General features: G+C 42.9%; 1 protein-coding gene across 1 annotated transcript in view; it reads right to left on the minus strand.

Moving 5' to 3' along the window:
- Positions 1–1,122: 1,122 nt before the first annotated feature.
- Positions 1,123–18,185, minus strand: part of SRGAP1 (SLIT-ROBO Rho GTPase activating protein 1) — a 281,502-nt gene continuing 264,439 nt past the window's right edge. The window contains exons 19-22 of the mRNA XM_077775205.1: positions 12,305–12,485; positions 10,724–10,858; positions 10,247–10,586; positions 1,123–6,300 (exon numbers count right to left, since the gene is read on the minus strand). Of these exons, the coding sequence (XP_077631331.1) occupies positions 5,923–6,300; positions 10,247–10,586; positions 10,724–10,858; positions 12,305–12,485 (1,034 nt within the window). The 3' untranslated portion in view covers positions 1,123–5,922. The remainder of the gene's footprint in view (positions 6,301–10,246; positions 10,587–10,723; positions 10,859–12,304; positions 12,486–18,185) is intronic.

Raw genomic sequence — 18,185 nt, forward strand, 5'->3', positions numbered from 1 at the left:
GGGGCAGAGAGAGAGGGAGACACAGAATTTGAAGCAGGCTCCAGGCTCTGAGCTGTCAGCGCAGAACATGACGTGGGACTCGAACTCATGAACCACAAGATCATGACATGAGCCGATGTTGGACGCTTAACTGAGCCACCAGGTGCCCCTTATTTGTCCTGTCCATGTTTAAAGATTTCTGCATCCAATACCCATAGTTTAATCAGGAAATATACAATAAATACCGAGCATATTCATATAATAGAATTCAATACACCAGTCAAGATGGAAGAAACTAGTTATATGTAACAACATGGACAACTCTCACAGACATAAAATTCAATGGAAGGAGCCAGGCCCAACGTGTACATACTAAGAGGCCATTTAGAGAAAGTTAAAACTATAGGCCAAAGCAAACCAGGGTGTTATTCGTGAAGATAAGACACTGGTGAGGTACAAGTCTGGCCGCATCTCCTGGGTAGGTGGTGGATACAGGAGAGTGTTTCTCTGTGTAAACTCTTACACTAATGATTTGTGCACTTTTCTGTGTGTACCTTATACTCCAATGTTTTCCCCCCTTGATTTATGGGTCATTAAAAAAATTCCCCATCTCCTCTCAATATTCAATCCAGCACATTGCTGATGGTTTTATAAAGCTCTTTATTACATACTGATAGACTTCACGGTTTTGGTTTTTTTTTTTAATGTTTGAAGGATAAAATGCCAACACATGGGGCACTCTAAACAGAGTCTATACCTAAGGACTGCATTTCAGGATATTCAAAAGAAACCGAAGATCACCTTGACACGGTTTACTGTGCCACAGAATCCTCTTCAGGGGGAAGATCTCAATCTGGCAAGTGTTCAGAAGGCTTGCTTGCCTTCCCCCAATTCCCTTTCCTTACTGCACAGGGGTCCCCAAACCATCCTCTGAAAAACTCTGGCTTTTTTCAAAGCCCTGTGCATGAAGTCTCATTTTCAACTTCACAAATAAAAATGAAAGTGAGATAAAAACTTTTTTTTTTAAAAAAAAAGGTAGATTCCCACCACCAAATGCAACTCAGCTCTCCAGGAGGTTAAGAGTGATTAGAAAACAAAAGGAATGAAGACATCATGGAGAATCATGGAGAAGACAAAGGCAGCCAGAACTATCTTATTTATTATAAAGATACACCATGAAGAACAGACCTGACTGTATATTGGAGCCTGGAATGGTACATGCCAAAATGTACAGTACTATACATAAAAGTGCATTGTCACAACAGATTAACAAAACATTTCTTTTCTTCCAGAACTGTAAAAGCATCCCCACCCCCAAATTTCCACCTCAGAGCCAAGGGACTGTAACGGAGGCAGGACAGATTACAGGTGACGTGGGCAGCGGCAGCTCCAGAGACAGAGGGAGGGAGGACACAGGGACACTGCGGGCGGGAAAGGCACAGTCACGGCTACCAGCAAAAAAACGAGACAATCGGATGATGGACAAGGATGCGAGACGGGACGATACTGAGCACCGAGGCACAGGATGGGACACAGAGAAGCAGGGAGAGCGTGGAGAGGTTTCCGCTCAAGTGGGCGGAAGGAATTGGGGCACGGGGGGCCGGGAGCAGGAGTGGAGGGGTGGACGGGGCGACAGTAAAGAGCAAGGCTAAAACTCCTCTAAAATAGAAAGGCACTTTCACATGTACATACTACAGATGTACATTGACACGATTAGGTAACAGTCACAAGCAGGAAGCTACCAGTACTGCAATTGATCAAACCGACAGGAAAGGACAATACTGATTTAATTACGTGGACAGGAGTTACCCTTAAGTCCATAGGTAAAATTTAGCAGTCTCTCCTGTTACACAGCCACTTACTATACTTTTTAAACATCTATAATAACCATCACACTACACACTGAACTTGGATGAATGCTCTAAAGGGGGCATTCACGAATGCACGGTTTATATATTTTCTTTTACTAAACGGTTTCTAAGATAAGCATTATGGAACCCAGTACAATTATTTAAACATACAAAAGTCCCTATGTAATTTAAAGATACAGGTACCCATCTCGATTATACCACATAGACTATTTTTTAAAGAAAGTATACTAGGGTAAGTGAAAGCTTGATTTCCAGTTTGTTTTACTGCTCTGAATAAAGCGGTGCCAAAGTCACCCTGAACCAAGCCTGCCGCCCCAGCCCAGCTGGAGGGTTGGTTTGCAGCTCAGGAGACCGTCTGGAGTGGGAGCTCTACCGCACACATGGCTGAGCCTCTGCGTCTCAGCTGCTCGGGTGCTAGAGCCTAAGTGGGGGGCAACTCCGAGCAGGACTCCGTCCCAAGTGCTTTTCCTGCATTTATGGCATCTCACTACCGTGGTCAGGAAGAGAACAAATGTGATCCCAAATCTGAAGTCTTCTAAATTCTCAACAGGCCTATGGGCTCTTTACTTTTTTTTTTTTTAATTTTATTTAAATTCCAGTTGGTTAACATACAGTGTGGGCGCTTCAAATTTGAGAGGCTGCAATTATCACATTAAAGTTTCTTCGTTTTATAGACCGTGTGTCATTCCCAAATGCTGAGGAGACCACGATCCTTCCCACTCTTATCTTTTCCTTAAATTATAAGCCCATTTTGGGAAGGCAAGAGCACAAAGAAAACTCGATTGCTACGTGAGCTGCTCTCTCTATCCACTGAGAGCTGTTCGTCATTCCTGCAGTAGATTAAGTGGGAGCCTGCAGTAAATTACTCTATGGATGGCTCAAGGGGCACCAAAGTCAGACCGTTGTGTGAAAATGTGCAAAACTGTTGAACAATAGCATCGACCCTGAATGTGAATACAGAGCTCTGCAAAGGGCCACTGGACTGGTTCAAATAATTTACAGAACACGCATCAGAAAATGTGTACCGAATACCTTTCTCTCCTAACAATCCTCTCCTAATATCCCTCACCCAAACCCAAAAGGTCAGCTTGTAAACCTACTTAGTGAGTTCTGTGGATGGGACACGAACAGAGTTACATCAGCTGTGTATATTCTTGTGTCAGTGGAGTCTGGTAATTTTTGTAGAACTATCATTTGCCCATCATCAAAATGACCCCTTTGCCAAACAGTGCATGAAGAATAATATGATCCTTGAACGTGGGGGCACAGCATCTCAAGGATTCTTCCTTTCCTCCCCATCCCTTGCATGCTTCCTCCTCCCCACCAGACGAGTGGCTGCAGAAAAGGCCATGCATCAGGCGAAGCCTTGCAGCCGCGGAAGCTTTTAATGAGCTTCCAGAGTGTCATTCTGGATCTTTGGCAAGGGGCCACCTTGCCTTCTCCCTGGAATCTGAAGACTTTTACTAAAACAAAGTAAGAATAGGTGAGTCCTTAATCACCGTGAGGTCATGTCCTTCCTTGGAATTGGAACAAATAAAAAAGATGAAAAAAAAAAAAAGAAAGAAGGCCTCAAGGTGTCACAGGAGTATAGGGAGAAAAGAGAGAGATGGGTAAGGCAGTGGTGGGGAAGCATTAGAAGTTTCCTGTAGAAGGCACAGCCTCTGAGGCTCTGAGGGCCCAGAGCAGCTACCTAAGGGAGCAGAAGCCTAATGCGGTGGTTGGAGAGGCAACCCTCATTTCAGAAGTGTAAACACTGAAAAGGGGACCCGGGACAGGCCTGCCAGGGAGAAACCTGGAGACATGAACTTGTAGGAGTAAGATTGAAGTTAAAACTTGTAGAAGATACCCATCTCCCCTAATTAATCCAACATGCCTTTGGCCTTTTGACACCCTCTGTTTACATCTTACTCTTACAACAGAGATGGGAAAACAGTTTTTAACAATCCCTTTTGTTTCGATTTCTAAAAGATTTAAAGTCTCCTCCTCCTCCATTACTTCCTTCCACCTTTATTCTCGGTTTCTGTCTCCCCATCTAGCAACAGAGAATTAGAAACCCAAGTGGACCCTGGGAAGAACTGGGAGATTAGTTAGCAAGGTTTCAATTTCCTAGGATTTGGGAAAGTTGTTTAGAAGGGTCAGTGGTACTCAGAGCTCAATCCTGGCTGAGTGTCCATGGTGTCTAACGTTGATGAAGGACCACTAAAGCTCAAGGGAAAAGGCAGAGGCTTGGACAAGATGCTGAGCTGGGCATTGTTTTCACAATGGGCAAAACAGTTGCTTCAGAAACCTCAAAGATTTAAAAGCTTACCATACCTGGATACTTGGGAAAAAAATTCTCTATTCAATCCATTAGTGAAATTGCGCCACTGGCTGGCAACCAGAAGTGTGACTTTGAAAGGTAACCCTATGTCATTAATTTAATCTCTCTTTGCATTACAACGATTAGACTGGCAAACTGGGGGAGAGATCCCAGGAATGATGTTCATGTTTTTAGTACAGAGCCTCATTCTTTCCTGCATGAGGCCTTCACCAGCAGGCTAACAGATTCCAGTCCATACTGTGCAACTCTCAGATGGGCAGGCAAATGGCTGCCAGTATGAAACCAAAGCTAGGAGGAAATCAATGGTGGTTGAGAGGGGTTAGTTCTGGGCCATCCATTTTTCTTAAAAAAAAAAAAGTCTCTATCAGTAAGTTAGGTCAGAGCAGGTAACATGCTCGTAGGTTTACAGATGATATAAGCTGCTACTGGTGGGAGTGGTGATTTGTACCTTAGTAAAAACAACTGAATTCAAAGCAACCTTTTTAAGACAGAGGGAAAACACAGGGAGAATGGTTCCTGTGCCAGGATGTCAGAGAAAGAGGGTATCTCACAGAGTTCCCCTGACTACCTGGGTTATGTTGAGACCACCTGAAAAGAAGAGAAGATGAAAAGAAAAGAGAAGAAGAGAAGAGAAGAGAAAAGAAATTATGGTTCCAGGGTACAAAAGTGCAAGGAAGTCCTGGAGCCAGGTGACCCCCCCACCCCTTGGCCAGCTCGGCTCTTACTCCAGTACCACAGCCAGTCCTCAGTTGGCCCAAAGAGGCAAATGGGAGAGGAGAGCTGAGAAGTTGCCTTACGATCATCCAGCCTCTGTATTGGGTTTAAAGGAGCCGAGGTCATTGAGTCAGGAGAGAAGGCTGAGTGAACCAAGGACCTGCGTGCTGCCCACGTTCTCCATTTCAGAGGAGAACACAGGGGCTTAGGCGGGGCTAGAAGCATTTTCTAGGCCATTCATAACAGACCTTGGAAGGGATTTGTGGAGGAGTGTATGCAGGAAGTCTTTACAATTAGACTGTTCTAGTCCTTTGTGAATGCAGGGGACGGACCTGGAAGTCTTCGGGGGCCCGATCAGGCTTGTGGAAGGAGTCCCATCGATGGCTCTGGACAATCAGCTCTCTCTCCTTTTCTAGGTTCAGTTCAAGAAGTAACTGCAGAGGGTCTGACCCCCTCCTCTGAGCTTTTCACCCGGACCCAGGGAAACGACTCGTATGAAAGACGCAACCACGTGGTGGGGCGAGAGCCCACCTGGGGACGTCCCACCACGACAACGCCGAGGCCGCCGTCAGCTACCCAGCAGTGCCGATGCCACTTCTCAGCCATCCCCCCAGGAGCCACAGACCAGCGCTGGCTGGACTCCATGGCCTGGGACTCAGATTCTTGTGCCTTCAGATCCAGACATTTCGGACTCACCCAGGCAACACTAAACCTGAAGCGCCTAGTGACGCGGAGAGCAGAGTGGTGTGGCCTTCGTGGCAAATGGCGCAGCATTGGATTTTCAAGTAAATCTAAGTGTTTCTGTTGTCTTTAAGACATGAGAGATGTCCAGTTACTAAGAAAAAAGGAAAAAAATTACAAAATACAAATGCCCGTGTTAATTTAGCTAGTCTCCGACATTACATTCAAGAACATAGAAAAGCCAAAAATCTCCAGTTATAAGCACAAAACTAAGGAAAGTTATAGATCACTGACTTTTGTCACTGATCCGGTTTTTGTTTTTCATCACTGCCCCACACGACCTTGCTCATGTGGAGTTTACATTGTGCAGGACTTGTCTGCTGGACCTTGGGAAGGTGGGGCCGGGCCCACGGTAGGGTTTGTTTTTGGAAGAACGGCAGGCTTTGGCCGCAGGGCTGGGGGCTTCAGCTGCACGCCCATCCTGGGCGCCACCAGAGGCTTGAAAGTACTCATTGTGTCGCTGGAGGAGCTCGTGCTACGTCGAATCTGAGGCTCTGAGCTCCTGAAGGCAACGTTGTGCAAAGGGCTGAGAGATTCTGTGGAAGTGGCGGGGGTGGGCGCGTTCTTCACTTGTTCCAAGGTATCCAGCACCACGTCGGGGGCATGCTTCGCTGTGCTCTGTCTCTCCAGTTCTCGGAGTTCATTCAAAGCAGTGTTCATCGTCTCTTCGATGTCCTGTTGACAAATCACCAGAAAGGCAGAACAGACTGATAAGTGCGTACTAATGTACAGAAGCCCGTACATGTCATCTCGAAGCAGACAAGCCAGCAAAAGTAATCGTGTTTTAACGTCACAGTCGGTAGAAGTGTGCGCCTACTGATGGCATCTCACATGCCAGGTCAGACTCTGCACGTTCAGGAGACCAAGACGCAACGGTGCCTCCAGGTGTCTATCAGCCATCTGCCATTCTAAGGTGCCAGGTAGCCTTCTGGTGATATCCACCTCGTATGCTGACTTGTGATACAGAATCCTATTCCAGCTATGGTAAAAGATAGCTTCAATTTAGATACTGCTATGGTTTCTCAAGAGATACACGGAAATAAGACTGAAAAGCAGGCTTCTTTCATTTATTTAACAAATAATTTTGGCCACTTACTATGTACTTGGCTAACTCCTAGTGGTTCCTCAAAATTGAGCTTAAGCCTTCCCCTGATGCTCCTGTCCGGTGGTCTCACTGGAAGAGGTCCTGCCCTCAGGAGGGCATTCTGTGATATGGTGTGTGTGTTTCAATGTCACAATAATGGGGTGGCATTACTGGCATTTGGTGGGCAGGGGTCATGCATATTAGATATCTTGCAGTGTCTCTGATAGTTTCTGTGCAATGAATTGTCCTGTATCTTGTTTGCCTTTTTTTTTTTTTTTTTTTTTTTTTTTTTTANTCTTTTTTTTTTTTTTTTTTTTTTTTTAATTTGAGAGAGACACCATGACAAGGGGAGAGGGGCAGAGGGAGAGAGAATCCTAGGCAGGCTCCACGCTCAGCACGGACCCCAATGTGGGCTCAATCCTACAACTCTAGGATTCTGACCTGAGTTGAAATTGAGTTGGACACTCAACCAACTGAGCCACCCAGGCACCCCTTGTTCCACTTTTGAATATCCTTCAGACATTTATGTAGGTGAAAATCCTGTTTACGATAACCGGAGCACAGGCCCTAACTGTCTCTTATATCAATATGCATTTTTAAAAATATTTATTTATTTTGAGAGAGTGCAAGCTAGGGAGAGAGAGAGAAACCCAAGCAGGCTCTACGTTGTCAGCACAGAGCCCAATGGAAGGCTCAATCCCACGAACTGTGAGATCATGACCTGAGCCAAAATCAAGAGTCAGATGTGAACACACTGAGCCTCCCAGATGCACCCATCAAAACGCATTTTTAATTGTATTTATGGTGATTATATACATAGATGAAAGCATCTTACTACACTGTCTTCTAGTGTAGTCAAGCATGAACTGAAATACACTTAATTGTTTTAATATTTATTTCCTTGTATTTTTTCTCTATGTTATATTTAGAGCATCATAGGTTTTTTTCAAATTAGGTATATCATCTATCAATTTACTTCAGATGGTAAAGGGGGAATTATAAAATATATGTTTCAAAAAAGTAGAGCATATTCCATCGATGGATGAATACATAAGCAAAACATGGTATATATATCAGTGGAATATTATTCAGCCTTAAAGAGGATGGGAATCTTGCCACACGCTACAATATGGATGAACTTTGAGGACATTATGTTAAATGAAATAAGAGGCCAGTCACAAGAAGACAAATGAGGTATGATTCATTTATATGAAGAAGTCCCACATTCACAGCCACAGAAAGTAGAATGGTCATAGGCAGGGACTGAGTGTGAGGAGAAAAGGGGAAGTTGTTCCTCAGTGGGTATAGGTTTCCAGTTTTCTAAGATGAAAAAGTTCTGGAGATTTGTTTCATAAAATGTGAATACAGTTTACTGAACTCTACAGCTAAAAATGGTTAAGATGGACAATTTCTCATTATGAGTTTTTTCATACAGTGTTGTGTGAGCCAGACAGGCGGGCTGAAGAAGCACTGCCCTGGTCTAACATGTCTCTCCTCTTCCAGGGCTGCTTTGTTAAAAAAATTTTTTTAATGTTTTATTTATTTTTGAAAGAGAGAGAGAGAGAGCGCGAGAGCGAGCTAGCACATGCGTGCATGCAAGCAATTGAGGGAGGAAGAGAGAGGGAGATGCAGAATCCAAAGCAGGCTCCAGGCTCTGAGCTGTCAACACAAAGACCGACATGGGACTCGAACTCACAAACCGGGAGATCGTGACCTGAGCTGAAGTCAGCAGCTCAACGGACTGAGTCACCCAGGCGCCCCTCCCAGGGCTTCTGTCGCTCACCTGGAGCCTAACCCTTATGGCGCTGCATAATGGTAACTGATTTCCATACCTGTCTCCCTCCCAGGCTTGTTGGCACCTTCAGAAAGCAGCTGGTTATTGATTTAACGTTGCTTGTATAAAGCCTAGCATAGGACCTGACACACAGTAAGTGCTCAATAAAGGTTTGCTAAATAGATATGGTGACCACATATGGATATTGTTGTTTTTAAATAAGCCCCACCAGGGACTCCACTGATTTGTTTAAGAAGAAAATCTGCATGTTTTCGGTATGAACACCATGATGGCGGGCTTACTTATCCTCACGGGAAAATCTGAAGATGAGATGGAAAGAGAAATAAAGGACACAGCTGGAGGCCATTTTGTGAGGATGACATCACTTTCCAAGTGATTGTTTTCATATGTGATTTCTATTTGAGGCTGAACATATGGATTNTTTTTTGACACAAGTATTTGCCCCAGAGAGATGGTGCAGAGCCTGGTTTATCTGTTGAGTTTTGTTTTGATGATTTACAATGAAAGGATTTCCTGGTTCTAGAAGCAAAAGGGTTAAACAGACCTTGTTATGCCTTCCCATCCCCAAGCGCCTAATTCCCTGTCTCTCTAACCTACATCCTGTTTCACCTGTTTATTATAAGCAGTGATGTTATGGATTTCTCAAATCGTTAAATTCAGCTGTAATCAAATATCACTGGTTCTGTATAGGTCTCAATGGACCCTGTATGGTACTTCAAACAGAGAAAAACCAAAAGGTCAAGTCTTTTTGATTTTTACTGAGAAACTGTTGTACATTTAAAATTGGTTTAATTTTTAAAAAAACACATTAAACTCCTCACAATCTAATTTACATCCAAAATTTTCTTTAGTTAGGACAGTGAAAATAGCTTGGAAATTTGTCACATCAGTACCCAGGTCTCCTTGGGTACTCTTGATTAAAAAAAATCCATTTTTAATACTTCCCCATGTTTGTTTCATTTTTTGTCTCATTCACTCTCTTCTTTGATTAATTTAGTTTGTCTTTAAGCTTCAGAAAGCTGGAAGATACTTTAGATTAAAATGGCAAATCCTGAATCTATTCACCTGTTTTGTCATTAGTGATAACCATATTTTCTGATGGCCTGTGCTGGAGAAAAAAAGCACTAGAGGAAAAATGGCAGAATGATGGAAATCCATTAATTTTGTTTTACCCTCACTTTGTCAATTTTAATCATGAAAAAACCCTACAAAGTCCTCGGTACTAACTGTTGAAAAGTCAAGAGTGACTCAGGATTGAGACGTGCTGTTCTTCAAACAGCTAACCATTATTTCCCCTGTTATTTATTGACGAATCCATCGTTTCTCTTAAGTTGGAAGGGTCATGTTTATCATACACTAACATTTATCTGTTTCTGGGCTCTCCATTCTTTTTATCAATTTGTCTATCTTATTCTCTTTGGCATGCATTCAGGATCTGGTAGGATCTGGTAGGGCTGGTCCTTCTTCATTATTATTCTTTTTCAGACTTTTCTGACGCCCTGGCCCTACATTTCTGCCATGTTTCTCTTTAAATCAATATGAACCTAATCACTTGGGTCCTTCCAGTAACCAATGGTTCTTCTACAGACACCCTGAGACAGGCTTTAAAGAAGGAGCTCACTTCTTTGGTTTTCTTTAGCTGTTCTGTACAAAACACCATGGCTACAAAAAGTACATCCTGCATACCTCCTTTATCACACCCCAGGTACACAGCATCGGCCACTCCATTAAATCCATCCTACCTGAGCGATCGTCTCTGGGTCCAATGGCTTATGGTCATTGAAGCCTGTGTATTGCCCTGATGACGTGGACCTTCTAATAGGAGGACTGTCGATCTTCTTGAGGGAGTCATGTCGGCTGATATTGGTCAGGCTCCCATGGCCTGGTCGGCGTCTCCTCTCAGGACTGTCATTGTTGAGGCCACGGTTCTGCAGCAGGCCCCGGGGGTGACTGCCCAAGTTTGGGGACCCCAGGTCAATGGAGGAGTTGGAAAGAGCATGTGGGGGGTGGAGGGGACAATGGCCATCACTGGTCCTGCCAGGACGCCTTAGTGGAGGGGGTGGCTCTCCTCTTTTTCTTTGTCTAGACACAAACAAAAAGAGAGAGAAAATAGGAGAGCTTATCACACTGGATGATACTGCGAAGCCGCGGGTTCTTTGGCTCTTCAAAGCCCTTGGGAAAGTGGAGGTTCAGCAGTTTGATGATCAGATTCCACCTACCTGGCTAAATAGCCATCAGAGTGACGGTCTGTTGGGGAGCTCATGTCCTTGGATGAAGACTTGTCTTCAGTGACTGGCCCACTGCTGGCCTCGCTGTCAGCTTTTTGGCTCAGAGTGTCTGAAAACGTATCATCCCTGAAACAATGAGAATCAGGAGTGAGGGTCTTTGGGTAGATGAATGGGAACAAAAACATAAGGGATGGCATTTCCCTATTATAAGTCTTTCTCTCTTACCAACATGACTTTTTCATCATAAAAATAATACAATTTCATTGGTAAACTGTAAGATTCAGATATACAAAAAATAGCAGTATCACAATCACCCATAATAGGACATAATGAGCAGACACAACTACTGCTAGAATTTTAGAAAATATCCTTCTGTACTTTTTATCTATGCCTGGATACACATCTATGATGTCTGCATATATATGTATGGTATTTATACCACAGTTACTTATATGTTTATGTGACTTAGATACAGATCACTGCATGTCTGTACAGAGTGCGCTTAATATTTCTTGGATTCCGAGATACACATTTTAACATTTCTAAAATTAGGCTGAATGATTTAATCACAATATGCATTGCATGTAGTATATTTCTCTTTCCCTTGAAAAACTGCTCTTAAATTGCTGCACTGGGAAATATATTCACGAAACAGAGATTATACTGTACATATAGTTTTGCAACCTGTTTCTTTCACTTAATAGGTTATGAGCGTCTTCTCATCTCTTTAAATATTTTTAAATTATAGCAATATTAAGGTGTGCCTGGGTGACTCAGTCAGTTAAGCGTCTGACTCTTGATTTTGGCTCAGGTCATGATGTCGTGGTTCGTGAGTTCAAGCCTTGCATTAGGCTCTGTGCAGAGCCTGCTTGCAATTCTCTCTCTCTCTCTCTCTCTCTCTTTCCCTACCCCCCAAATAAATGAATAAACTTAAAAATAATTATAGCAGGGGTGCCAAGGTGGCTCAGTTGGTCAGCTCAGGTCATGATCTCATGGTTCCCAAGATCAAGCCTCATGTCAGACTCTGTGCTGACAGCCTGAAGCCTGCTTGGGGTTCATTCTCCCTCTCTCTTCTCCACTTGCACTCTTTCTCCTTCAAAATAAATAAACATTAAAAAATTACAGCAATATTAAAAAAAGAAGAAGAAGAAGAAGGCTGGAGATAATTCTCTTTAGACTTTAGGTCAGTATCTTCCCTCTGGGGAATCTGAATTAAAGCAGTGGTAAGACAGCAAGAGACAAGTGCCTCTGGTTTTGGAACCAGCAGTGTTACTACAGTTCTTAAAGCTATTCTCTGCAAGGATGATCCTTCTAAGAGGCTGAAAGCTCCCAAATGCATCTCTCCCTAACCCTTGCTCCAGATCACCTGGCGGTGTTTGCGAAATGATAACCTGCCGGCCCCAAAGTACCGTTCGCAAAGACCCAATATCAAGGCGAAGAACTGTGCCCGGCTCAGAGGTCTGGGCTCTGCGATCCCTTCTGCTCTGTTCCCGAAAGACCAAGGTCAGTTTGAGGACAGTGGCTGGAATCTTCTGATGGGGGCGCTGGGCGGTGGGAGCCGGCACTACTCACATATCCTGCACCACTATGTACTGATGAGGCACGAGCCCATCAACGCCGTTGTGCCTTCCTTCCCACCAGTCGTCAGACGCGCGGTGATACAGCAGCAGGGAGGCACCCTTCTTGAAGGACAGCTCTCTGGCAGATCGCCCAACGTAGTCAAACTTGGCTATCGCCTCTATTGGCTCACATTCTACAAAGAACACACCAGAAAACGATGAGGGCCCAGAACTGTTAGGAAAGCATGAAACACTATGTCAAAGTTCCATATGAGGCCTTGGCAATAAACAAGGCCATTTCACTATCCAGACTGAACACGGTAATGAGCAAATCATCAATGCAGGACAAAATAGCTGTTAAAAGGGATACAGAAAAACATTCTCTTGCTGTTGTCAGTTTTTCAGGCAAAGAAAAACTGAACGTTGGATCTTAATTTCCACAGCCTCTTACCAGAGATATAACAACAGTCTAATAAAAATGATTTTAAGCTTTGCGACATGATCTATGAGATCTGTCCTTGGGCTGTAATATCCTCTACGATATCTCCAGTAGTATTTTGACAATGATGGAGCTCCCTTGTAACATGGTAATAACCATGGATAACACGGAAAACTCCGTGTCCCAGAACATGAGCGAGTTTATGCTTTATTTGCTTATTCAAAGAAAAATGAAGTTTATAAAAATCAGCACATATTATTTGAGTACATTTAGTTTCTTCCTGTACTTTTCTGGCATTATCACATCTTCCAAACCACCACCAATAGTAAAATAACTTTGTTTTCTCTACCATCAGTAACAAATTCTAGTTATCTTTGAAGCAAGCATAACTTAGACTGTCCTGTACCCAAATTAAGGGACCAGATTCAAATATTATACTATCCAGAGATCGAAAAAAAAATTTTTTTTATTTTTTATTATTAAAAAATTTTTTTACATTTATTTATTTTTGAGAGACAGAGAGAGGCAGAGCACAAGTGGGAGAGTGGCACAGAGAGAGGGAGACACAGAATCCGAAGCAGACTCCAGGCTATGAGCTGTCAGCACAGAGCCCAACGCAGGGTTCAAACCCATGAACCTTGAGATCATGACCTGAGCTGAAGTCGGACGCTTTAACCGACTAAGCCACCCAGGCACCCCCCAAAAACAATTTTTTTAAAGGTTTATCTATTTTGAGAGAAACAGAGACAATGCAAGTTGGGGAGGGGCAGAGAGAGAGGGAGACACAGAATCCGAAGCAGACTCCAGGCTATGAGCTGTCAGCACAGAGCCCAACGCAGGGTTCAAACCCATGAACCTTGAGATCATGACCTGAGCTGAAGTCGGACGCTTTAACCGACTAAGCCACCCAGGCACCCCCCAAAAACAATTTTTTTAAAGGTTTATCTATTTTGAGAGAAACAGAGACAATGCAAGTTGGGGAGGGGCAGAGAGAGAGGGAGACAGAGAATCCCAAACAGGCTTCATACTATTAGCACTGAGCCTGACATGGGGCTCGAACTCACAAAACTGGGAGCTCATAATCTGAGCTGAAACCAAGAGTCGCTTAACTGACTGAGCTACTCAGGTGCCCCAATTACTCAGAGATCAAAAGATATTCAAGGGAATTATGGTGAGTGGGGAAAAAAAAAAATCTCAAAAGGTTATATACTATATGATGCCATTTATACAGCATGTTTGAAATGACATAATAATCAAGATGCAGACTGGTCGTTGACAGAGGCTGGGAAGGAACGGCCATGGCTATAAAAGGGGAGCGCACAGACGAGTGCATGAAGAACTGGTGCAACATGAATATGGCAGATGGGCTGTGTCAATGTCAATTTCCTGGCTGCAGTATTATGCTGCAGTTATGTAAGATTTTGCCATGGAGGGAAGCTGGGAGGAGGGTACCTGGGGTCGTTCTGTAATATTTCTCACAATTAGATGTGAACCCACAATAATCTCAAAATAAAAAATTTTAAAAAAGTTATTGAGGTGCCTGGGTGGCTCAGTCAGTTAAGCGTCCGACCTCAGCTCAGGTCACGATCTCATGGTTTGTGGTTTCGAGCCCCGCGTCGGGCTCTGTGCTGACAGCTAGCTCAGAGCCTGGAGCCTGCTTCGAGTTCTGTGTCTCCCTCTCTCTCTCACCCTCCCCTGCTCACGCTGTCTCTCTCTTTCTCTCTCTCTCTCTCAGAAATAAATAAAACATTAAAAAAATAAATAAATAAAAGTTATTGAATTCTGGGCCTGGAATGGGAATTTCAGCCCTGATCTAATTCTGATCACAAAAGTTGAAGATAATTAAGAGGACAAACTAAATAAAACAATTACAAGAGATGTCTTTCGTCAGCTTTTGCAAAAAGCCCTTCAGTTCTGGGCTGTTTGACCTTTCCTCCTGTCTTCCCCATTCCCTGCTGTCTTTATTCCTGCTATCAACATCAGAGAAGGAAGTTTCTAATCAATAATACACAGAAAGGACCAACATAAGGCTAAATGTTTAGAGAAATGTATAAGCAACGAGCAATACGTCATTTACTATAAACTGAGCACGTGTTACTTTCGAAATACTCAATATATGTACACATAATAGATTGAAACCTGTTCATCTGTCAAATACTTTCTCAGGAAACTGTCTTCTGTTTTGCTTGGTAATGAACCTTCCCACTTAAAACAGTTAATTTTTCCCCAAAGATTCCTGAAGTATCTTTACTCTCTTGCATGGAATAACTGCATAAGAAATCCTGGGGTAGTCAACTAAGCTTCTTTCTCACCTAATAAGTTCAAACATTCTCTGGGCCACATAAGGCACAAACATAAAAATCAAAAAACACATTGAAAAAGCTTAGGGTTTACCTTCTATGAAACAGCCTGACAAAGTTTAGCTGTACATTTAAAATAAAGACAAAAATCGCCCCATCTTTTTGCTAATGGTTAATGTTTAAAGGGAATAATATTTCATATGTCAGAATCACAGTGCTATGAATGCATGTAATATACTTCTCAGCAAAGTAGGTGTAAAAATAATTTTAAAACAACAGTTTAAGTCCTTTAACAACTGACTATAACTTTTTTTTTTAATTGTTTAATGTTTTTTATTTATTTCTAGGAGAGAGAGAGAGAGAGACAGCATGAGCAGGGGAGGGTCAGAGAGAGAGGGAGTCACAGACTCTGAAAGAGGCTCCAGGCTCTGAGCTGGCAGTCAGCACAGAGCCCGACGCGGGGCTCGAACCCACGAACCGCGAGATCATGACCTGAGTGAAAGCCGGACGCTTAACCGACTAAGCCACCCGGGCGCCCCACAACTGACTATAACTTTTAGATCGTATGTTAGCATGCTAGTATTCTCTCCTAAAATTATTAAAAAAATTTTTTTTTAATGTTTATTTATTTAGGAGAGGCAGAGAGAGACAGAGTGTGAGCAAGGGAGGAGCAGAGACGGAGGGAGACAGAATCCGACGGAGGCTCTAGGCTCCGAGCTGTCAAAAGAGCCTGATGCAGGGCTCGAACCCACAGACTGTGATCAAGACCTAAGCTGAAGTTGGCACTTAACCAACTGCGCCACCCAGGTGCCCCTATATTATTAAAACAATATGAATAGCAGCTTTATTAAATATCTACAAACCTGCTTCACAGAGAAGGGACTATATATTCAAAGAGACTGACTTTATAGTTTGTTCTAAAACTGCAGATAAAGAATAAGTCAGAGATGACAGATGCCAATTTTTTAACCCCCAGCTCTCCTTTAGGAACAGAAATAAACATGTCCATGGTGCAGGGGACATGAATAAACATATCCATGAAGGAAAGAAGACATGCCCATTTGTTAAAAAGAACTTTATGACATGTAGTTCTCAAATTCCTATGTAAACATGCCCCTGTAAGTTGAATTTCATTTTACTGGAAAAAAAAAAAATACCAGCCCATAACATAGTGTACAGTTTATGTACTTGTCAGAGGGAAATGGAGAAAGAGCCATTAATGTTCTTTAGACATTAATTAGATATTAATTAGACAGTCAGTCATCCACTGGCAATGCTGGCCAAGGGCTACTTAAGATTATTTAACAGATACATATGTATTTTGTCATAATTTCATAATCATGCACTTAATGCTTGTCATCTCTTTTTATTTCTTGAAACAACTAGCAACAGGATTATCAGACTCTGTTTATTTAATTCAAATGTGGAGAGATTATGAAAGAATGACCAGATGAATCAGAAATACATTTTTATTGGTAATTCCATATCCATTAGTAATTCTGAGCAATTTGATTATTTTGACTCTTTCTACTCCTCTGGGAGTCATTCCACAGTCAATGTCAATCAGTCAGCTACTTATACACCTCTTAGTCTACTTCTTGCAGAGCAAATCGATCTCAGGGCATAGCGGTGCACTGGATCCTTTCACAGAGAGCCACGCAGTCCTCTAAGGCCCTGCAGAGACCCGGAAGAATGCTGCTGCTATTGGTAACAGTAAGAGTGAACACGGTAACTTCATTTTCTTGAATGGCTATTATAACCAGGCAAAGGGCGTAAAATTCAGTACAAATGATTTTTCTGACTGCCCAGTACTGTCAAGTCTTAGATTTCCATTTCTTGTCATTTTTTTAAAATGTTTTATTTATTTCTGAGAGAGAGAGCGTGAGCAGGGGAGGGTCAGAGACAGAGGGAGACACAGAATCTGAAACAGGCTCCAGGCTCTGAGTTAGCTATCAGCACAGAGCCTGACGCGGGGCTCAAACCCACGAACCGTGAGACCATGACCTGAGCTGAAGTCGGACACTTAACCGACTGAACTACCCAGGCGCCCCTTTTCTTGTCATTTTATATAAGATGCTAGTACATCACATTTTCTCTAGGGGACCTGCTGTCTCTGACACTTTCCCTTCTACCTCTGTTACCCACTGCCTTTGCAGGTGCTGGTTTTGTTCAATGACAGCCTCTCTTTCAGAAACAAAGCTATCCTTCTCTAGCGATATCATGATGGACAAAAGAAAATACAATACCCAGAGGATAAAAAAAATAATCAATACTCTAGTTAATTTAGTTACGGAACTTTACAGGTTGGCTTGTGGGCAAGGATAGCTGTCCTCTGTACGCGATGGTTTCCTTTCCAGCAAAATCAGGTATACATGGTTAAAACATTATCGAAAACACAGAGCCCCCGGTGAAGCTTTTCTTTTGTAGTCAAGAGGTAAGAACAACTAACAGATGGCATGGTGAGGAGGCTGATGTTTAGGAAGAGAGGTGGCTGGAGCTGTCTTAGCTTTTCCTGCCACTAGGGAAAAATCTGAAGGAGACAGAGAAGTCATCAGTGAGAAAGGAATAAATCACATGGAGAAACAAAGAAACTCAAGTAAAAGGAAGGGATGGTGGCAAGGATATGGCTCAGAGACTTTCAAAAGCAACACCACAGAAGTAGAAGCTCTTGTTGTAAAGAATTTCTTCTAAATGAAGTTCTGAAAATGTCCATTCATCTTACTTTTCAAAACACACATTTTTTTTAAAATCAGAGAGTAGACATGAGACATCCTGATTACCCTTTTGTTGCAATTAATGAAAAATCTTGGATTAAATAAAATCTTTGTAATTGCATTAATAAGCTACCACCACAGTAGGGAATATCAAAGACAAAACACTCAACGGAAGTGGGAACGCAGCAAGATAAACAGAACACTAGAAAATGTGAGTCAGAGTTTGCCTTGAGGGCACTTTCCCTGCCTGGTTAACTTAAGCTTTCATTTTGGACACAAAACGAAGTCCAGGGTGTGCTGGGTGTGAGGAATGTAAGCCTCCTCCACAAAAGATCACACCCGCAGTGTCATGGTGAATTTCTAGTGCTAGAAATCTTCTTGCCTTCCTGCCCTCCATACTTCTCCACAGAGCGTATACATCACCCCGCCCCCTCACAGACT

The sequence above is a fragment of the Crocuta crocuta genome, unplaced genomic scaffold (assembly GCF_008692635.1).
Source record: "Crocuta crocuta isolate KB4526 unplaced genomic scaffold, BGI_CrCroc_1.0 scaffold97, whole genome shotgun sequence".
In the NCBI taxonomy this organism is placed as follows: domain Eukaryota; kingdom Metazoa; phylum Chordata; class Mammalia; order Carnivora; family Hyaenidae; genus Crocuta; species Crocuta crocuta.